Here is a 23293-nt window from a genome sequence, read left to right on the forward strand (position 1 = left end):
TCTCAAGAAAAAAAGAAAGAAAGAAAATGGACCAGTCACTAGAGATGACTAGAATGATCTGTGGAAGGCATCAAAGACCCAACTGAAGCTGGCCCCCATGAATCAGTGTGATGACGTCATTTCAAAATCTGCTCAGCAACTTGGAAACTACTGGTGCGTGTGGGTTCCTCCAGGTTGGGAACCGGCAGAGCTGGTAGGGGAAGGTTCCCAGGGCGGGGGTGGGGAGGGTGCCAGTGAGCACGAAGTTGCAGTAATTGGGCATGACATCAGGCTGAGTGGAGAGGAAAACCAGCTGGCAACAGAAGCGTGGGGTGAGGGACTGCAATATTGTCATAAAGCCTGGTTCAGCAGGACTTAATGTTGGAGAGAAGGAAATACACCAATCTGTGGTTGAAGAAGGGACTTTTGGAGTCCTGCCTTAGAGGTAGGGCGGTTTTGAGTGTGATCAGGTTCTGGAGGTGGCTCTGATTCTGTGTTGCTGCTCTGGAGTGGAGGAAAAGGTCATTAGAGATAAAGTGGTCAAGGAACTAGGGGGAGGGTGGTGGGTGGATTATTCACATGGATGGTGAAATGGTCCAAGCTGAGGCTGGGAGGAGTGAGGTGGAGCAGACAATGGGATGATGATTATGAAAACTGAACTGGGTGGAAAATGAGAAGGGCTGAGATTTCTGAGAAAGGGGACAGTCTGTTTTGTTCTCTGTGTATTTTGACAAGCATCTGAAGCTTGTTCTCAGGACTGCCAGCAATGATTTGGTCCTCAGGAAATGAATGTGCATAGGTGTGGACTGGGACCTAAGCATGAGTTTTCGATTCATCAGGGTGTTATGAGATGAAAGGGAGCTCATGCAGAGAGGGGCTGCATTTTCTTTATGATTAGTCATTTTGTTGCTGGCCTGCTGCCTTAGAACGCCCTTCTGAGCAATGGCAGAGCGTCTTTGATGGGCCCCACCTATTGTTTACCTGTCTAGTGGGAAAATCAAAATCGCTAACAAGATTCTGAAAGGCAGTTACAAAACGAGACCACCTTACATACCTGTCTTTCTCCACACTAGGTGTGTGTGTCCCAGGAAGTTCCCTTTAAGTATTGAAATGATTGATATAGTCAGTATAACATCATACTTTCTCCCCAGGTTGTCGATCCCTTCTATCTAAAAACATCTTTTCAGTTACAACTTATTGAGCATACACACTGTGCTGAGTACTTATATTCTTATTTCAGCCTCACCAAAATATGTTATGAGGTAGTTCTTATTCTTCCCATTCTAGAAAAAATAAAAACAGAGGCGGAGAGACATTAAATAAACTGCCCAAGTTTGTATAACTAGTACATGACCAAGCGTGGATTCAAACCCGGGTCTATCTGGCTCCGAAGAGCATCCTAACCACATTGTTCCCACTGGCAATAACAACACATTTTTCTCTTTTGTTTTGTTTTGAGACAGGGTCTCACTCTGTCACCCAGGCTGGAGTGCGGTGGCGCAGTCTCCATACAAGAAAAAGCACACTGCAACCTCTGCCTTCTGGGTCCAAGTATTCTTGTGCCTCAGCCACCTGAGTAGCTGGGACTACAGGTGTGCACCACCACACTTGGCTAATTTTTGTATTTTTATAGAGATGAGGTTTCACCATGTTGACCAGGCTGGTCTCGAACTCCTGGCCTCAAGTGATCCACCTGCCTCAGCCTCCCAAAGTGCTGAGATTACAGGCAGAAGCCACCATACCCAGCCTCAAACGCGTGTGTTTAATATACTTCATTCACTATAATGTAATCATAATTTTCTATTTAAGCAGGATTATTATTAAAGTGAACTTTCCACATCTTTCCTTGAGATTATTTATTTTCCTAAAGTTTTCAAAATGTATTTCTATTATTTCTATGAAATAAATGCATAGTGGGAAATTTTTAAAATCAAGAAATGTATCACCAGTCTAATAATATCAACACAGCTGTGGGAAACTCATTAGTTACAGCCTCCCAGCTGCCTTCCGTTCTTTTAATTCAATGATGGTCCTTGGCTGACACCTAGTGGAAAACCTGGAAACAGTACTTTAAAAATTAAATGTCAAGACTTAAAAAATACATTCTTGAAGTCGGCTCTACAGATACCAGGGAACTTCTTGGAAATAGCCATATTGCCCATTAGTGTATGTGGTAAATAAATTAAACTCTTCTCCAAATTAATTGAGAATAAAGATGAAGGTATTTTTCATTTTATATATTAGTATAGTTCTGTAATTGCACTTCCCAGAGACTAAGCTAACATTTGTGTTTGTAATTAATTTCAACTCATAATCTCAGACGCTGAATGTACAAGAGAGATAGCTATCAGTGTTACAAAAACTGAAGCATTTGTTTCCTCTAAGGTGACTCAGCCCCACGCTTTTTCACTAAATATGATCACCACTTAGCCGAAATATTTGTACTATGATACCACAGATGGTAGCAAATTAGAGTAAAATTATTTTAAAAGTTATTTTTAGCGTAGTGTTTTCTAGGTTAAAATTATACTACCCTTAAAAAATGAAAATGACTTTAAAGAGGCAAGAAAGGCTACAATCCCCTAGGACAGTGGTCTTCAACCTTTTGGGCACCAGGGATTGGTTTTGTGGAAGGCAATTTTTCCACAGACAGAGGCAGGGGAGGGCTTTTGGGATGATGAAAGCACATTACGTTTATTGCACACTTTATTTCTATTACTACATGGTAATATATAATGAAATAGTTATACAGCTCACCATAATGTAGAATCCCGTGGGAGTCCTGAGCTTGTTCTCCTGCAACTAGACGGTCCCATCTGGGGGTGATGGGGGACAGCGACACCCCAAGTGTGTTGCTTATGTACAGTCTGTTCTAATCTTATTTTGGTGGCTGTCACTGCAGAAAACCCTGCTTTACAAAGATAGGATGTTGGAAATGGAAGCAGGCTTTTGTGCTTTTGTGGCAATCTCAGGATATTCGCCTGGGCTTTAATCCAGAATGTATGGACATTTGAAGTTGTCTCAAACATACTTTTTTCCTTTTTTTTTTTTGAGATGGAGTCTCAACCTCAACTCAACCAGTGCTGCAACCTCTGCCCCTCAGGTTCAAGCAGTTCTCCTGCCTCAGCCTCCTCAGTAGCTGGGGTTACAGGCGCGCACCACCATGCCAGCTAATTTTTGTATTTTTAGTAGAGATGGGGTTTCACCATGTTGATCAGGCTGGTCTTGAAATCCTAACCTCATGATCTGCCTGCCTCATCCTCCCAAAGTGCTGAGATCACAGGCATGAGATACCACGCTCGGCCTCGAACATACTTTTAAGGACACCAGATGCAGCCATACAATTGAAGTACATCAACTCACTTGCCACGATAAAGCCTGCCACCAGATGCAGCTTAATTGCTCCTTGTCACTCACTGACAGGGTTTTGATATGAATCTACAAGCAATTGATTTATTATGATCTCTGTGCAGTCAAACCTCTCTGCTAATGTTAATCTGCTCCCCAGTGCTAGCATCACTGCCTCAGCTCCACCTCAGATCATCAGGCATTAGATTCTTATAAGGAGTGCTGCAACCTAGATCCCTCGCATGCATAATTCACAGTAGGGTTCACACTCCTATGAGTATCTGAGGCCGCCACTGATCTGATAGGAGGCGGAGCTCAGGCTGTAATGCCAGCCTTGAGGAGCCGCTGTAAATCCAGATGCAGCTTCTCTCGCTTGCCCACCACTCACCTGCTGCTGTACGGCCCAGTTCCTAACAGGCCATGAACTAGTACCAGTCTATGGCTCGGGGGTTGGGGACCCCTGCCTATGAGGGTGGGTGGGTGGAACTCACCAGTTGAGCTGACCATTGATACCTAATGACTGTTCTGAAGGAAAGGCTCCATAATCCCACTGTCCAGTTGAGGAAGCACATTCTGGGATGGGAGAGCACCCACCTAGTGAAGTGCCTGAGCTGGGATCACAGACGTTGTCCTTCAGGGCCGTCCCACTCTGGGAGATTCTGGGGCACATAAAAGAGATGGGAGATGCAGGGAGTTGGGGAAACAGAGAGACTTAACTCATAATAATCACGTAGCAGGAGGAAAGACAACAATGAGAGGAAACTTCCAGCAGCCATTTTGCAATTAACTCAAAATAGTTACACGGCCCTAGAGTCGTGGTGAGGGCTGGTGATAAAGACACCAGGCTCCATGCCTTGAGTTTTTGGGTCAGTAGGTCAGGGTTGGGTGACAAGCATCTGCATTTTTTTTTTTTTTTTTTGCAACGGAGTCTTGCTCTGTCACCCAAGCTAGAGTGCAGTGGCATAATCTCGGCTCACTGCAACCTCCGCTTCCTGGGTTCAAGTAATTCTGCTGCCTCCACCTCCCAATTAGCTGGGACTACAGGCGCCCACCACCTTGCCTGGCTAATATTTGTATTTTTAGTAGAGACGGAATTTCACCATATTGGCCAGGCTGGTCTTGAACTCCTGACCTTGTGATTGTGATCTGCCCGCCTTGGCCTCCCAAAGTGCTGGGATTACAGGTGCGAGCTACTGCGCCCAGCCAAGAATCTGCATTTTTAATAAGTTGGCCAATGAGTGCTAATGATCAGCCGGGCTTAGGAACCAGCCTCCCTCCGTCCTCTTTCACAGGGTTGGTGGTGCAGTCTTAGCTCTGGTGCCTTGATGGTGTAGCAGCTATTACCCACATGAGGGCGCTCATCTGCTTGAATTCCCTGAATTGTGTGTAAATGCTTAAAATAAATAGCGAGTTTTTAAACGTTTTTAAAACTCTATTTATTCAGGTGGGAAAAGATCTGTGATGAGATTTGGAGTTTAAAGAAAAACAAAGCAATTGGAATTACAGCCCCACTTTCTCTCTTTCAGGCCAAGCAAGCAATCCTTGAAATGGATGCCATTCGTAAGTTTTATTTCCTTAACACAATTTGAAATTTCATTGTCTATTTGTATCTATCACATTTCCTATCTTAAAGTTCAAGAAAATGTCAATTGTTAGAAAATAGTATCTTTCTATTCACTGTTTTCACAAATTGGGTGGACAGTATAATCCCTTCTTAGCTCATTGGCTTGTTTCTACATTGGTTCTCCCAGGTTTATTTGAGTCCCTTGATGGCTGGCCACAGTCTGGGTTTCTGCATCAACTAACAATGTCAGTTATGTCTCCAGGGTCAACTCTACCCCCACCCACCCCCAACCTCTACCACCACCAAAAACCAGGGCTTCACAGTGCATTTCTCACTTCATCCCTAACAGAATATTGATTATCTGCAAGAATCTCAATCGCTTCATAGTATTGGTTTTCCTGATGCAGCAGAAAATTCTAAAATCACAACCACCCCACATATGTGAGTGTATTTCTAGGCTTACAAAAGCAGAAGAGAAGAAATATTCCAGGTCCTTCCTATTAAATAAGACCTTATTCAACAGCATTTATCACATCTTTGTTATTTTTCAGATTAAATAGAATAAAAAGAGAAAACAATGGCTTTAAATGCAATCAGGTCTGCTGGACACTTGCACTGAAAACACTTCTACTTTTACTTAACCCTTTCATAATACCTTACTTTGCGGAATCAAGTACAAACGTTGATTCCCTTCCGTCCAGCCTGGCACTTGTTAACTCCCCAGGGGGAAAAGCAGCATCAGCAAAGTGGAAACAGGCGCAGTCCCACCATCGCTGCAGCTGAGGCTCCCATCTTCCATCCAACAGACCTGAGAAATGATGCCTGGAGCTCCCCAGCAGAGTGCTAGGCTGTATTCTCTAGACCTCAACATTTCAGCCAGCAGAAATTGCCTTCAGATTTTTTTTATTTATTTATTTTTTATTATTATTTTTTTTGGCCGGGTGTGGTGGCTCAAGCTTGTCATCCTACAAGTCCCAATGTAAACAAAAAGCCCTGAGATACATATACAGCGCCAATTGTGGGAGAAGGATCATAACCATGTCAGATGAAAAATAATAAATCCATATAGGCCAGGCATGGTGGCTCACACCTGTAATCCCAGCACTTTGGGAGGCCGAGGCGGGTGGATAACCTGAGGTCAGGTCAGGAGTTCAAGACCAGCCTGGCCAACATGGTGAAACCCCGTCTCTACTAAAAATACAAAACTTAGTCAGGCATGGTGGTGGTCACCTGTAGTCTCAGCTTCTCGGGAGGCTGAGGCAGGAGAATCACTTGAACTTGGGAGGTAGAGGTCAGCAGTGAGCCAAGATCATGCCACCACACTTCAGCATGGGCGACAGAGCAAGACTCCATCTCAAAATAATAATAATAAAAAATCCATATAAATCTACGCTAGCCATAACCATTTTCTGAGAAGCCCCCGACAGCGCAGTCCCACTGATGCGTGTGGTTATCTTTACAGATCATCCAGGCTTCTGTTACAGTCCTGAGGGAGAGACGAAAGCACTGTATGGCTCTAAAGAAGGTTCTGCTCCGTATCGGCTGAGAAGAAAATCTGGTAAATAGGATTTTGTCATAAAAATTTAATACTAATGGGGGACTGGAAATGAAAGTCCCTTTGAGTCTGACGAAAGGGCATGTTCTATCTGGTTTCTCAGCTCACTGCTGGTCTGAGTACATTTGCAGCTGCCTTAAGATGGGACTCACAAGCTTTTGATCTAACACTCTTTTTCTCTGTAATCCCAGCACTTTGGGAGGCCGAGGCAGGTGGATCACCTGAGGTCAGGAGTTCGAAACCAGCCTGGCCAACGTGGAGAAACCACATCTCCAGTAAAAATATTAAAATTAGCCAGGCCTGGTGGCGGGCACCTGTAATCCTAGCTACTCAGGAGGCTGAGGTAGGAGAATCACTTGTACCCGGGAGACAGAGGTTGCCGTGAGCCAAGATCATGCCACTGTACTCCAGCATGGGTGACAGAGTGAGACTCTGTCTCAAAAAAAAAAAAAAAAAAGCCTCTTTTCTACTTAATATTTCCCATAACTATCAAGCATGCCAGTCAGCTAATTTTGCTTTGTACGTCTTACCATCGGCGTGCAGATACTTAAACCGTATTTGCTGTTGCTAATGAAAAATCACATCCTATGAGTTACACACACAAAAGATTATCCAAAGCTAAAATTTTAATTCATATTTGCTGCACCAGACTCCATGAAGTATTGCCTTAGTTCAGACAGGTTTAGGGTTTTATTTGAAGCAGTCTTTATTCATTACCCCCTTTATGCTTTGCTAAGGACTAGGAATGCAAGGATCAATAATCCACGTGACTCCTTCAAGGAGCTCATGGTGCCAGAGACAAAAAATGCAAATAAGGCTGGGCGCCGTGGTTCACACCTGTAATCACAGTATTTCAGGAGGCTGAGGCGGGAGGATCACCTGAGGTCAGGAGTTTGAGACCTGCCTGGCCAACATGGTGAAACCCCATCTCTACTAAAATTACAAAAATTAGCAGAGTGTGTTGGCAGGCACCTGTAATCCCAGCTACTCGGGAGGCTGAAGCAGGAGAATCACTTCAACCTAGGAGGCAGAAGTTGCAGTGAGCCGAGATCACGCCCCTGCCTAGGTGATAGAGGGAGACTCAGTCTCAAAAAATAAAAATAATAAATAAATAAATACTAGTCCGTGTGATGGAGAAGTGCCAGAGGTTGGTTGGATGGAAGGAAGAGCAGAGAGACAAAAACAGGAGAAATAAGAGAGAAATTAACCCTGTAGGGAAGAGAGAGAAGGCTTCACAGAGCAGAGAACCAGTACCCAAGACAGAATCTGGCAGCAGGGGAGGCAGATGGAACAGGAACAGCATATGCGGAGGCCCTGAGGCTTGAGCCAGCGTACTTTAGGACAGACATCTGTTGCCAGTCGTTCAGCCTGGGGAGAGAGTGGGATGGTGCTGGCGGCTGGAGGAAGAGGTTGGTGAGGTGAAATGGAAGGAGATGTGGCTAGAGATACACAGATGGGGGCCTGATTCTGGAGGCCCAGTATGTCATGCATAGGATTCGAACTTGATCCTGCAAGCTGTGGAAGGATTTTAAGCAGCGAACTCAGAGAACGATTTCCTTGTCAAGAAATAACTCTGGCTGTGTGCGGAGAATGAAGTGAGCAGGGAGACCAGATAGGAAGCTGCGGTGCTCATCTTGTTGAGAGATGAAGGCTTGGATTAAGAGAGGGGTGACTCGGGGAAAGGATTACAGGGAACCCCCAAGACTGTGATGGAAGAAAACAGGAGAAATGGAGAATAACAGCCTGGTCACTAACCCTGGAGGGCGATGTCAGCGATAACCAAGAGAGGATATGCAGATGAAGGAGCAGATCTAGGGGAGACAGGGGAGCTGGAATGGAGATGTTGAGTTTGCTGAAGCTGACACTTGGGACAGGGTCTGGCATAAGAATATACAATTGATGCCGGGTGCGGTGACTCACGCCTGTAATCCTAAGACTTTGGGAGGCCGAGGCGGGCAGATCACTTGAGGTCAGGAGTTCAAGACAAGCCTGGCCAACATGGTGAAACCCTGTCTCTACTAAAAATACAAAAAATAGCTAGGTGTGGTGGCGCGTGCCTATAATCCCAGCTACTTGGGAGGCTGAGGCTGGAGAATTACTTGAACCCGGGAAGCAGAGGTTGCAGGGAGCTGAGATCGCACCATTGCATTCCAGCCTGGGAGAGAAGAGTGAATCTCAGTCTCAAAAAAAAAAAATAAGAATGTACAATTGAACGTCATCAGCTTGTAGGTGTTAGTGAAAGCTGAGGAAGCTGCTCTGCTACTGACAGGATTGACAAAGTCAGATTTTGCTTTTCTATTGGGTGACTCCTGATAACTCAGCATAACATTTATTCTACCATTTTAGCAGAGTGAATGTCTTGCTCCTATGTATCTCTGAGCAAAGGGGATTTTGTTAAATTTGATACAAAAATTATAGAGCTCTGTTAATCTGTCAGTAGAATCATAATCCTTTTATAAAGAATAAAGACAAAGGTTTGATTTGGTTTTGCAAATGATGCTGGCTTTATTTTGTCTCCCAGAACCTTCCTCACGATCACATAAAGTTTTGAAGACTAGTGGTAAGTCATAAAATATATTTTCTTGTTTCATTCTTGTTGATATTCACTAAATCAAATCACACAAAAATAAATACCAGATAAATTACAGATTGACAGATTTGATTTGATTACAAAAAGATTAACTTCTATAAATAAAAGTATCCCATTGTAAAATATATAGTCAAAGCCAGGCACAGTAGCTCACACCTGTAATCCCAGCACTTTGGGAGGCCAAGGTAGGCAGCCCTCTTGAGGCCAGGACTTCGAGACTAGCCTGGCCAACATGGTGAAACCCCGTCTCTACTAAACATATAAAAATTAACCAGGCCTACTGGCTCGTGCCTGTAATCACAGCTACTTGGGAGGCTGAGGCAGGAGAATCGCTTGAACCTGGGAAGCAGAGGTTGCAGTGAGCCGAGATCACGCCATTGCACTCCAGCCTGGGCAACAGAGTGAGACTGTGTCACAAAAAATAATAATAAAATTTAAAATAAAATGTACAGTCAAATGACATAAAATACTTGTAATATATTTGACAGGCATAAAAATATTAATATTCCTATTATATAAAGAAACTCCATACATCAAAAAGAAAAGACAGAGGACTCTTTTATGTATTTTTTTTTTATTTTTTGAGACAGAGTTTCACTCTTGTTGCCCATTCTGGAGTGCAATGGCGCGATCTCAGCTCACCTCAACTTCCACCTCCTGGGTTCAAGTGATTCTCCTGCCTCAGCCTCCCGAGTAGCTGGGATTACAGGCATGTACCACCACACCTGGCTAATTTTGTATTTTTAGTAGAGATGTGATTTCTCCATGTTCGTCAGGCTGGTCTCGAACTCCCAACCTCAGGTGATCCACCCGCCTTGGCCTCCCAAACTTCTGAGATTACAGGCGTGAGTCACTGCACCCAGCCCAAAGGACTCAAAAAGAATAAATAAATAAACAGAATTGGGCAGTTGTTTCACAAAAACACACAAACTGGCAATAAAATTTTTTAATGGCCGTCCACATTCATAATCAGAAAATCCATACATTTAAATGGAATAAATAGAAGGGAAAAAACTATGAGCTTGGCCAAAACATATAGAAAAATAGTCACTCCAAAAGTATTGGTGGGAGTGTAAGTTTTTGCAATGCTTCAGGGGCAAAATTTGGTAATAGTCGTTTGAATTTAAAATGTACATTTGCCCTTAACCCAACAGTTTCACCTGCACAGATGTACTTACCCACATGTAGACGGATTTATCTACAAGTTTGTTGTTTGCAGTATTTGTAATAGGACACTATAAAAATGCCCATGCAGTCGGAAATATACTTAAGGAAATTGTAGAACATCCATACACACAATGGAATATTCTACAGCTGTCAAAAATAAAGCAGATCTCTACCTATTCACAAGAGTGTCCGCATATATTTAGCAGAATATACAAAGTTGCATATTGAATCCTTATTTTAAAAGTGAAACAGGCTGGGTGTGGTAGCTCACGCCTGTAATCCCAACACTTTGGGAGGCCGAGGAGGGTGGATCACCTGAGGTCAGGAGTTGGAGAGCAACCTGGCCAACATGGTGAGATCCCATCTCTATGAAAAATACAAAAATTAGCCAGGTGTGGTGGCTTATGCCTGTAATCCCAGCTACTGGGGAGGCTGAGACACAAGAATCACTTGAACCCAGGAGGCAGAAGCTGCAGTGAGCTGAGATTGTGCCACTGCACTCCAGCCTGGACGACAGAGCGAGACTTCATCTCAAAAAATAAAAATAAAAAATAAAAGCAAAACCGTTATTGTGGTGGGGTGGGGGTAGTACAAGAGCTGGAAAGATAAACATTCAGCTGTTAACTGTTGTTTCCTCGGAGGATGGGATCTGTGGAGAGGGAAGGACCTCATATGCTTCTGTGATCATCTTTAAAGAGGAGATACCATAATTAGGCTAGCTCTAAGGGTGTCTTCTGTAAGATGTGGCTATGTAAATCTCTCCCCACAACTCCACTGGCAACACCCCTTTGTTGCAAGAAGGCTGCATCTTTCAGTTAAAACCAATAAAATGTTGCAAAATCAACAGAAGCAGTATCATCTTTATATAATTGTCATGGAATGGGGCATGTGCATTTTTTTTTTTTTTTCAGGAAACAACACATTTTTGTTCGGAAGCTTATGAAACATCTTGAGCATGAACTAGTTAGTTAATGGCTGTCAGGGATTAATGAAGACACCTAGCGCTCAGATGCATCTAAAGTTGTTTGATGTAGCGTGGGGGTATGCAGCTGGGAGAGCTGACAGGGATTTTCTGAAAATTAGATGTATAGGGCCCAGAAGTCTGTTGGGTTTCAATTACTAGTAATAAGTTTCTAAGTTCTATAAAATATTAGTGCTTACTTATACAGGAGGTACATTTTCATTCTCCAACTTGAAAAAAACAACCTTCTGTTTTTCAGAAACAGCACAAGACATCCAAAAGGTAAGCTCTATCCCATTTCTTACTTGGAAATGTTCGCTTCAGACGCCCTTCATAGGTGTCGCTTCCCCATCTCTCTCAGCCCCAGCCCGTATTGCAAGTGTCAACAGTTATTTTACATTTTGGAAATTTGGTATTTTACATTTTGAATTATTTACATTTGATTTAAGCAAAGACTCATCCTTATCAACTTCTTCCCTTCCCCCAGCCCACATCTGAGAACCATGGTGATTATTTATTCATCCTCTGCCCCGCATCACACCTCAGAGGCTGTAACCTTATCTTAGGGTGTAATACCTGCCCGGTGCTCACGTGAGCCACCTCACCTTGTCCTTTGCCTCCACCGGTGTAAGACCAAGGCCCCTGCCTCCTGGATATAACCCCCTCCTCCAAGCGCGAGCCTTCATTCACAAGGGCGAGGGGCCCCCTTCTAAGAATATGGTTCTGCTGCTGACATAAGAGATGATGACATATGATCGAATGAGACTTTGTCATATCAAGTTTTGATTTTTCTTCCCCTGACAAAAGCTTAGGAGAGGGAGAATAAGAATTGTATACTGTATTGGAAGGTATTATATCCAACTGTATTACCTATGAAGAATAGGTATTTTCTCCTGACCTCAGTGGTTTGTCCAGTGTGGCTACTAAGCAGTGGGCTTAATTAACAATTCTTAGAAAACTAATCATGGCTCCTTGTTTAATGTTCTATATCTAGAAGAATATGGCTATGAAAACCTATCTCTACAATCTCATTTCCACCATGGCTTAGCACAGAAACAAAGTGACCCTGTTGATAAATGTTGTATCTTTCCATTAAAACCAAGAAAATGTCTAAAAATCAACATAGTCTTTTGTTTTGTTTTGTTTTATTTTGAGACTGGGTCTCACTCTGTTGCCCAGGCTGGAGTGCACTGGTGCAATCTCAGCTCACTGCAATCTCTGACTCCCGGGTTCAAGTAATTCTCTTGCCTCAGCCTCCCAAGTAGCCTAGTAGCTGGGACTACAGGAACCCACCACTATGCCCAGCTAATTTTTGTATTTTTAGTAGAGCTGGGGGCTTCACCAAGTTGGCAATGCCAGTCTGGAACTCCTGACCACAGGTGATCCACCCGTCTCGGCCTCCCAAAGTGCTGGGATTATAGGCGTGAGCCACCATGCCTGGCCGAACATAGTCTTACCTTTAAGTGATTGTCATGGCTCAGGCGTGTGCATTTTTTTTCAGGTAATACGTGTTTTTGTTTGCAAATGTGTGAAACTTATTAATATTAATTGGTTCATTGTCCTGAAATATGGCATAAGGTTTTGATTTCATAAGTGGGGTCACTGCAGAAGGCTCCCTGCTCTTCAAAGCAGCCATAGTAGCATTGTGGAGCCATGCCCCTCTCAGTGCTAAAAGAAGGAATCTCCCCGTCAAAGAGTTCTAGAAATTCAATCTCAGGAGCTGCTTGGAAACTTTCTACAGCAATGCTCAAGCCAGGTCCATATGGGCATAACCAAACCTGATACAATCAGAAGGCAAGAAAGAAAACACCCATGCTTTCTTTTTGTGATAAAATTCCATCTCCTAATAGTAATGTGCTCAAGGTACATTAAATTCAAGGAGATCAGATTTACTGCTAATGAAAGAGTTTATAACGACTAGGCATGTTATACAGGTGGCTCACACCTGTAATCCTAGCACTTTGGGAGGCCAAGATTGGCAGATCACTTTGAGTTCAGGAATTCAAGATCAGCCTGGGCAACATGGCAAAACCCCCCTTTCTACAAAAGAAATACAAAAATGAGCTAGGTATGGTGGCTTGTGCCTGTGGTCCCAGCTACTTGGGAAGCCAAGGCTGGAGAATCATTTGAGCCGGGAAGCAGAAGTTGCAGTGAGCTGAGATAGTGCCACTGCACTCCAGCCTGGGCAACAGAGTGAGATTCTGTCTCATAAATAAATAAATAAGTAGTTTATAACAGGAAATATTTCTTAATAATAGCTTACTATTTCTCCCAGAACATATATTCTGAGACTGCGTACATGCGTGTATGAGGCGGTTAAGCTCATGTGTAAGCTGTGGTTTAAGACACGGATTCAAGTCCATTTCTGCCATTTATAAACCGTGTGATTGCAGGCAAATTGCTTAACCTTACCAGGACTTGGTTTCCTAATTTACAGAACTGTTATAAAGATTAAATGCAACATGTTCTTAAAAGTGCTTATTAATGGAATATTTGGCACAAAGCAAGTGTTCTATAAATTATAGCTAATATAGGCCAGGCACGGTGGCTTACACCTGTAATCCCAGAACTTTGGGAGGCCGAGGCGGGCGGATTGCCTAAGCTCGGGAGTTCACAATCAGCCTGGCGAACACGGTGAAACCCCATCTCTACTAAAATACAAAAAATTAGCCAGGCGTGACAGCATGCGCCTGTAGTCCCAGGTAGTCCGGAGGCTGAGGCAGGAGAATTGCTTGAACCCAGGAGGCGGGGGTTGCAGTGAGCCGAGATCATGCCACTGCACTCTAGCCTGGGTGACAGGGTGAGACTCCATCTCAAAAAATAAAAACATGATAGCTAATATCATTGTTAAATAGCTCAAATGCTGAGAATGTGAAAGGATAGGAAAAAAGTTCATTCAGGCTGTGGTAAAATTGAGGTATTGAAATTATGAGGCTGGTGCAAAAGTAAGTGCGGTTTTTACCATGACTTTCAATATTGTGACCAACCATATGCTGATTCTTTCCTTTAAAAAAAAAAAATTATTTATTTTGAGACAGGGTCTTACTCTGTCACCCAGGCTGGAATGCAGTGGCACAATCTCAGCTTCAGCTCACTGCAGCCTCCACCTCCCAGGCTCAGGAATCCTCCTACCTCAGCCTCTCAAGTAACTGGACTACAGGCATGCGCCACCACGCCCAGCTAATTCTTTCATTTTTTGTAGAGACAAGGTCTAACTATGTTGCCCAGGCTGGTCTCAAGCTCCTTAACTCAAGTGATCCTACCACCTTCACCTCCCAAAGTGCTGGGGTTACAGGTGTGTGTCACTGTGTCCATCCTGCCTGTCTGTCTGTCTGTCTCTCTCTCTCTCTCTCCCCGCCCCCTATTTCTGTCTCTCCTTTCTTTCTCTCTCTTTCTCTCTCTCTCTCACTCACTGCCTCTTTCTCTCTTTTCCTCTTTCTCTCTTTCTTTCTTTCTTTTTAAAATTTTTTTTGTAGAGACGGGGTATCTCACCATGTTGCCCAGGCTGGTCTCTAGCTCCTGGGCTCAAGTGATCTACCTGCCTTGGCCTCCCAAAGTGCTGGGATTACAGGCATAAGCCACCGTGCCTGGATGATTACTTCTTAATTTAAGAGCATCTTCAATTTTCTTAATGATTAATTCTATGTAAATTTACAGCTTCCAAAATACTGCTCTTTTTTTTTTTTTTTTTTGAGACGGAGTTTTGCTCTTGTTGCCCAGGCTGGAGTGTAATGGTGCCATCTCAGCTCACTGCAACCTCTGCTTCCCAGGTTCAAGCAATTCTCCTGCCTCAGCCTTCCAAGTAGCTGGGATTACAGTCATGTGCCACCACGCCTAGCTAATTTGTATTTATAGTACAGATGGGTTTCTCCATGTTGGTCAGGCTGGTCTTGAACTCCCGACCTCAGGTGATCCACCCCCCCCCTCAGCCTCCCAAAGTGCTGGGATTATAGGTGTGAGCCACTGTGCCTGGCCAAAACTGCTATTTTCATTTCAAGTGTAATTACCTTAAAAAGATAACTTCAATATTAACAATTCAGGTCTCCTAATTTTCTAAAACCTATGGGAATTTTCTGGGATGGATCATTTTTAGCTGAGAAACACGAAATAATTTTGTTACACTTTAAAAGTGTTTTGTCATAATTTAACTAGTTAATATTAACCTTGTTTTACTGTATAAAAAGTAGTTACTGACTACCTGTATTTTTGTAACATTACACCAGTGCAGTCTGAGTAAGGTGAAGAGGAAGGTATATTAAATAATATGAAAAACATATATGTGAACAAATATTAGGTATAAATATTGTGTGTGTGTGTATGTGTGAAAAGAAATAAATGACTAATTGAATTGCTTAAGTTTTAATAGAAAAATAACATTTAGGATGAAATTTTATTATTCTGTCTCTACTCTCTTCCCTCCCTAATAGATATTCCAATTAACATATATCCCATTTTCATTGACATGTGATGAAAAGTTCTTGCTTATTTGACATTTCCAGTAGGTTACTATAGTGTTTTATTAGATTATATGTCCCTGGTACTAATTAGGTCTTAACCCTTTCACGCCTTTGAAGTTAATCCTTCTATCTGCAGAATAGGATCAGAGGGTATCTGCTCCTGCCTGCATCACCGAGCTCCATCCAGAAGGGTTCCAAGTTATAAAAGACCCATTGTTTTCTTTGATTAGAAATCACTAATTTGGCCAGGTGCAGTGGCTCATGCCTATAATCCTAGCACTTTGAGAGGCCAAGGTGGGCGGATCTCTTGAGGCCAGGACTTTGTCTAAGACCAGCCTGGCCAACACAGCAAAACCCTGTCTCTACTAAAAATACAAAAATTAACCAACCATGGTGGTGGGCATCTATAATCCCAGCTATTCCGGAGGCTGAAGCACGAGAATTGCTTGAACACCAGGAGGCAGAGGTTGCAGTAAGCCAAGATCACGCCAAGTGACCCAGGCTGCACTCCAGCCTGGGCAACAGAGTGAGATTCTGTCTCAAAGAAAAAAATTAAAATTAAAAAATTATTAATATCGTTCCTATTTTTCTTCCTTATAGGCAACTAAATGTTAATTAAATGTATTTTGAAATAAGTAAAAATATCGTTAACTCAACAGAGGATTAAATTACATTCCTACAATAAAAACTCTTTGCCTAGAACCTATAAACCAAGGTAGTGCTGGCCATGTTCCTGGCGGGTCTGCAGATTTAAGAGAAATCCTTGGAGTGTGCGGTCAGGTCAGCAGCAGGGGCTTTTGGTATACCAGAAACCACGCTAAAACCCCTGGGAGACAAGCACTGGCTCTAAAGCTTCTTAGAAAGTCTCAAATAGAAACCAGATAGCATGGCCCTTCACTTCTATGTATATTAATTTATGCAATGAATATTTGCCAAGTGTACACCAGACTTATTTGAAGAATCTAAGAGTTTTCTGTATTTAGCTTACATCGTGCTTTGGGGCAAGGGGTTTGGGGTTAGACCTGGGTTCTAGCACCAGCCTTACTACTGACTAGAGCAAGTTACTGAAGCTTCAGGAACCTAGATTTCCTTACTGTGAGATTGGTACGATCATATCTAATTCATAAAATGATTGTGAATATTAAGTTTGGAGAATGTCTGCACATTGCCCAGCCTAGTTCCTAAGTATATATTAGTTCCTGTCCTTCCTTTTTTGAAAATATCTGAAGTGCTTTTCAAGTCAGTTAAACACTCAGCCAGGTGCAGTGGCTCACACCTGTAGTGCCAGCTACTTCGGAGGCTGAGGTGGGAGGATTGCTTGAGTCCAGGAGTTTGAGATCAGCCTGGGTAACACAGCAAGACCCCATCTCAGAAAAAAAAAATAAAAGAAGGTTAAAGCCTAGTAGGGGAGGCAGTGTGTAAACACAGGAGAAATTCCTGAGTTATGTGTCTTCTCCATGGTGCTGTGATTTAGTTGATATGTTTCCATCTTCCTCAGGTTTCTAGAGAGGAAGGATCTCCCCAGCTGACTTCAGCAAGGCCATCTCCTGCCCAGAGAAACAGTCAGCCCAGCAGTTCCGCCATGATCAGCGTGCTTCGAACGGGTGGAGCCCTCAGAAACATCTGGACCGATCACCAGATCAGGCAAGCCTTGTTTCCCAGCCGGCGGTCCCCGCAGGAGAACGAGGATGACGAAGATGATTATCAGATGTTCGTGCCGTCCTTTTCCTCCTCAGATCTGAACTCTACCCGACTATGTGAAGACAGCACTTCTAGTCGCCCTTGCAGCTGGCACATGGGACAGATGGAGTCCACAGAGACCTCCAGCTCTGGTCACAGGATTGTCAGGCGGGCCAGCAGTGCTGGGGAGAGCAACACATGCCCTCCTGAAATAGGACCTAGTGACAGAACTAGGGAACTGCAGAACGGCCCCAAAACAGGAGGGCAGGAGGAAATGGCTCCCTTTGGGTCATCCATCGAGTTGACCATTGATGACATTGACCATGTCTATGATAACATCAGTTATGAGGACCTAAAACTAATGGTTGCTAAGCGGGAAGAAGCTGAATCCACGCCCTCTAAATCAGCCAGGGACTCTGTTCGCCCCAAGAGCACCCCAGAGTTAGCCTTCACAAAGAGGCAAGCTGGCCACAGTAAGGGCTCTCTTTACGCACAAAAAGATGACGCTCTCTCAGGTGGAGAGGCATCCAGCCAAAGCACGCATGAACTCCAAGCAGTTGAGGAGAACATCTATGACACCATAGGGCTCCCAGATCCTCCATCGCTGGGTTTTAAGTGCAGCAGCCTAAAGCGTGCAAAGCGGAGCACCTTTTTGGGACTGGAGGCTGACTTCGTATGCTGTGACAGCCTGAGGCCGTTTGTTTCCCAAGACAGCCTCCAGTTCAGTGAGGACGAAGCCCCTTACCATCAGGACATCCCTGATCATGATTATCTGAGTTTGCTGTACGACTCTCCCAGCTGTAACTTGTCTATGCCTGATAAGCCTGTATCTGATAAACTGTCCGAAGAAGTAGATGAAATCTGGAATGACCTGGAAAATTACATCAAGAAAAACGAAGACAAGGCCAGAGACCGCCTCCTGGCAGCATTTCCTGTGAGCAAGGATGATGTGCCAGACAGGCTGTACGCAGAGAGCACCCCTGAGCTGAGCCGGGAGGCAGGGCGCTCTGTGTCCACACTATCCCTGCCCGAGAGCCAGGCTCTCCTCACGCCTGTGAAAAGCAGGGCCGGCAGAGCCAGCCATGCCAACTGCCCCTTTGAGGAAGACCTGATTTCTAAAGAAGGCTCTTTTATGAGCCTTAACCGGCTTTCCCTGGCCAGTGAATTGCCCCTCATGGACAATCCCTATGACCTGGCCAACAGTGGCCTGTCTCAAACAGACCCAGAAAACCCTGACCTGGGGATGGAGGCCACAGATAAGACAAAAAGCAGGGTGTTTATGATGGCTCGGCAGTACAGTCAGAAGATTAAGAAGGCAAATCAACTTTTAAAAGTGAAAAGTCCGGAGTTGGAGCAGCCGCCGGCCAGTCAGCATCAGAAATCCGTGCACAAAGACCTGGCTGCCATCTTGGAAGAGAAGAAGCAAGGAGGGCCCGCCATTGGTATGTGCACCCTGCCCTTCTTCCTTCTCCAAAGTAAGAGGGGAGAGCGGTTTTCAGATTTCAGATGTCCTTTAAAAGGACATACCTGTGAGAACACTGACACGCTTTGTCATCTCAAAGTAAGACCACAAACAAAGCCATCCTGGCCTCTCCCACATCACCCCCTATGAATTACGCACACTGTAGCAGGATTTGGCCTCAGCAGGTGGTGGTGTGCATGTAACATCGTAACTACAGAGATAATGTTTTAAGGAAGAGTTTTCTCTGAGGTAATCTAAAGTATGAAAAAAGCAATCAGTTTTAACTTAACTGTGATATCTCCAATTTTTCCAGTACATCAGTAATTTCTTAGGAGGAGGAGGGGTGTGTGTAATCTTCTAAGGTTTGGAAGCATATAGAATAACATTGTTTCTTGCTTCAGGATCTCAACAAAAATGCCAACTCATGCTAACAAAAAGAGGGGTTTGGTTTTTTTTTTTTGGCATACTTTTTTTTTTTTTTTTTTTTTTTTTTTTTGAGACAGGATCTCACTGACACCCAGACTGGAGTACAATGACATAATCACAGCTCACTGCAGCCTCAGCCTCCCCAGACTCAAGCAATCCTCCCACCTCAGCCTCCTGAGGAATGGGGGCCAGAGGCACTAACCACCACGCCCAGCTACTTTTTAAATTTTTTGTAGAGAAAGGGTTTCACCATGTTGCCCAGGCTGATCTCAGCTCCTGGGTTCAAACAGTCCTCTTGCCTCAGCCTCCCAAAGTGCTGGGATTACAGACGTGAGCCACCATGCCAGCCATTATACTTTCCTTAGTTGCTCACACTATAAATCAGTTGTTTTCTCACATATTTCCATTACTACTCAATTTTTTTTTCTTTTTTTTGAGATAGGGTCTGGCTCTGTCACCCAGGCGGGAGTGCAGTAGCATGAACATGGCTTACTGCAGCCTCTGCCTCCTGGGCTCAGGTGATCCTCCCACCTCAGCCTCTCTAGTAGCTGGGACTGCAGGTGTGCACCACCATGCCCTGCTAATTTTTTTTGTAGTTTTTTTGTAGAGATGGGATTTTATCATATTGACCAGGCTGCTCTCAAACTCCTGGGCTCAAGTGACCCTCCCGCCTTGGCCTCCCAAAGTGCTGGGAGTACAGGCGTGAGCCACCACACCTGGCCTACTACTCGATTTTTTAAAATAGCTGCTGTAATGCATTCAACACTATCTCATTTAGTATTTTCATATATGCTTCTGAGTTTAATGCTTTAGTTAGACTCCTTTGTGGAGCACAACTAAACCAGAATCTTCGGTGTGATATTGTAGGATGAGGACTATGGGAATGAGATGCTCATGGTTAGGCTTTTTGAAGGCCAAAATTTAACACTGATCTCTGGGGAAGAGCCTATGTGTGAATAAAGCCCCTGATTGTCATGGAAAGAAAAGTCCAAGAGTAGTGGCTCTCACCTGAGGAGCTTTTACCTCCAGATGCAGAGAGATTTCTGACTACAGGCTCAGGAATATGCATTTCAAATAGTATGCCCTTTTCATCGTATTTTAAGAAATCCTGCCCCAGATTTTCTCACAAAGGACCACCTTGGTATCAAATGAGAGGAGTCTATTCTGTAATTAGAAGTGAAAGCTGGGTGATGGCTTAGTATCAGGACAAGCATTGATCATCAGCTTCATTATCAGCACGTTGGGGCAGGTTGATGCCACTAACTATTAAATGCTGTCTTTGGGACTGACTTATTGACATCCATGGAAACTGAAGTTAGAAAAGAGATATCCAAATCTTAAATGAATCCACAAGTTACATAACAAGAATCTGTAGGGAACTTTTTTTTTTTAATTTTGAGAGTAAGAATTGTCTAAAGTTTACATCTTCAGTACAGTTTCTTAACAGATAGGGAAACGAAGTCCTGGAATTGATGCCTGAAGGATTTCACAGACTCTGAGTTCTTTTTAATCAAATGAAGGTTTTGTATGCATGTGAGACCAGAATGCATGTATTTTTCTCCTTGCTGTGATGCATTATGAGTAATTCAAGTCTCTATTCTGATGCTAGCGTTTGCTAAGCTGGTTTGCTGTTACAGGGAAAGTGACTGAGTCCCAGCTGCAGGAGGACAATTTTGGTGGGGTAGGGGAATATATATGGCCTTAGAAACAGTTGTATATTGGCAATTGCAAGCACTGACTAAGTCTGGGTTGGGGCTCCTCAGAATAAGAGAAAATATAATGCTAGAGCTTTTTATGATGATGGGTTATGCCCACAGACTGTCATTGAAAAAGTAGTAATTCTCTGGGGCAGGTCGTTTTGAATATGGACCACCTGTTAAAATACAAAGCTCCAATCTTGATAGAAGCATGTCCTTTGATACCGAATCATTAGGACCTACGACTACCTTAAATAGTCTTCTTTTTTACCCACCTTTTAAGTATTAAATGATTTCACATTGGGGTTTTCTTTCACTTCCGGTTGGCTCTCCTTTTTGTTTTGCCTGCTGGTGTGTCTTGGGATGCCTCAGGATCTTTTCTCAGCTTTGCGTCTGGGTCCTTTCTTGACATGGTGGGCTCCTGTCGACATTCTCCCCAGCAAAGAGGAGGAAATCTCTCCAAAGTCATCTTCTGAGAGTGCTGTCTTCCCCGCCATCTGGCAGGGGCACGTCCCTAGGACCTGACGAGTTATATCCACACCTCTTCCAGCTGGGTGATCGAGACCACTTCCTGTGCCCACTAGGCTTTCCATCAGTTGACATGATGACTCCTTTTCTCTTTCTTGTTTATCTGGGCACAGGACGTCGTAATCGAATGGACCGATTCTCCAGACTTCTCCGTGTGGGCCTTGCCGCTTTGCCAGGAGCTTGCTCTCGGTGCTGTGCGGAAGGAGGAGCACCTTATTCACCTGCTGAAACTCTCGAGCATCTTTATTGAACTCTCTAGCCGGGGTCTCCAGGCCCCGGGTCAGATTTCTGCCTATAAATCACCCAACCAGGTCCAGTTGCTCCCACATCTTAGAGCCTGTCATAGCATGCTGGTCATCTTGTTCCACCAGACCTCCCTCCTGATAGTCTTTGACAGCAAGGAGGCCTTTGGGTTTCTGGGTTTTTGGTGACGTTTCACATGGGAGAAAACTCCATACAGGCTTGAGAAATTTTCCTCCTTGTGTAGAGTAGGGAAGGCACAATTTTATGCTTTTGTCTGCATCTCGAGCAACATCAGAAACATTGATTTTAATCCTGTCTGGAGGATTAAAATGTTGTTTGATATTTCCCTTGGCAAAGATTATTCTAAATTTTTGTCTGAGATCATAAGAACTCCAACTTTCAAATCTCAAAAAAGGCAATAAACCAGAGACATTCTTGCGATTATCATATAATCATAACGTATATGTTCTATACAAGCTGTTAATACTAGAACTAAGGATATGGGGGAGCCTTAACTCAGCTAATATGAAGCTTTTTAGGCCAGAGGTGTCATCTCAGACTCACTGTTCCCCTATACATCTGGCTAATAGAATCTGTTTAATTACAGCTGGAGCTCTGGAAGCTTGTTTCTTGTTCACATAGATGTCACACAAGCTGTAGACTCTCTTAGAAGGTGAAGTTGAAACAAACAAAAAAACCCCTTAGATCAGCAGGTGCAGTGACTCACACCTGTATTGCCTACTAGTGAGATACCTTTTATTCAAAATTGATAAATGGTCAACTCTATCATCCAAAGATAAACTGTTCCCATTATGAGTTATCTATAGGAAGCATTTTAGCTGTCTTCTTGCTTCCCCTTTTTCTGCTATGACCTGATTTCCAGGCCACCTTTCCACTCCCAATGGTATGGTCTCAGGAAAGTGCATCCATTTTTAAAACTAGGCTTAAAATAAGAGGAGGAGGCTGGGCACAGTGGCTCACACCTATAATCCCAGCACTTTGGGAGGCTGAGGTGGGCAGATCACTCGAGGTCAGGAGTTCAAGACCAGCCTGGTCAACATGGTAAAACCTTGTCTCTACTAAAAATATAAAGAATTAGCCAGGTGTGGTGCTGGGCGCCTGTAATCCCAGCTACTCTGGAGGCTGAAGCAGCAGAATCGCTTGAACCCAGGAAGTGGAAGTTGCAGAGAGCTGAGATTGCGCCACTGCATTCCAGCCTGGGCAACAGAGCAAGACTCTGTCTCAAAAGAAATCAGAACAATAAGTAAATCAGAACAATAAGTAAAATAAGAGATAATAGAAATCAGAACAGTAAGTAAAATAAAGGAGGGAGTGAAAAAAATATCTGAGTAATGAATTAGTTATTGAGACCAGTTTCTGTCTAGAACCAGGCTAGGTGATATATAGGGAGTTAAACGAAATGTACAGCATTATTCTCCCAGACCAAAAGCTCAGAGGCCAGGCGAGGTGGCTCACACATGTAATCCTAGCACTTTGGGAGGCCAAAGCAGGAGGATCGCTTGAGCTCAGGAGTTTGTGACCAGCCTGGGTAACATAGCAAGACTCCATCTCTACAAAAAATTTAAAAATTAAAAGTTTCCAGGCACAGTGGCTCATGCCTATAGTCCCAGGTACT

The 23293-nt window shown here is 43.8% G+C and overlaps 1 protein-coding gene across 1 annotated transcript in view; it reads left to right on the plus strand.

Annotated features, from left to right (window-relative positions):
- Positions 1-23293, plus strand: part of PLEKHG1 (pleckstrin homology domain containing, family G (with RhoGef domain) member 1) — a 182011-nt gene that overhangs the window by 153754 nt on the left and 4964 nt on the right. The window contains exons 11-15 of the mRNA XM_011988722.1: positions 4854-4887; positions 6354-6449; positions 8968-9006; positions 11424-11446; positions 17120-18743. Coding sequence (XP_011844112.1) covers positions 4854-4887; positions 6354-6449; positions 8968-9006; positions 11424-11446; positions 17120-18743 — 1816 coding nt within the window. The remainder of the gene's footprint in view (positions 1-4853; positions 4888-6353; positions 6450-8967; positions 9007-11423; positions 11447-17119; positions 18744-23293) is intronic.

This window comes from Mandrillus leucophaeus, unplaced genomic scaffold (genome assembly GCF_000951045.1).
Source record: "Mandrillus leucophaeus isolate KB7577 unplaced genomic scaffold, Mleu.le_1.0 Scaffold337, whole genome shotgun sequence".
NCBI lineage: Eukaryota > Metazoa > Chordata > Mammalia > Primates > Cercopithecidae > Mandrillus > Mandrillus leucophaeus.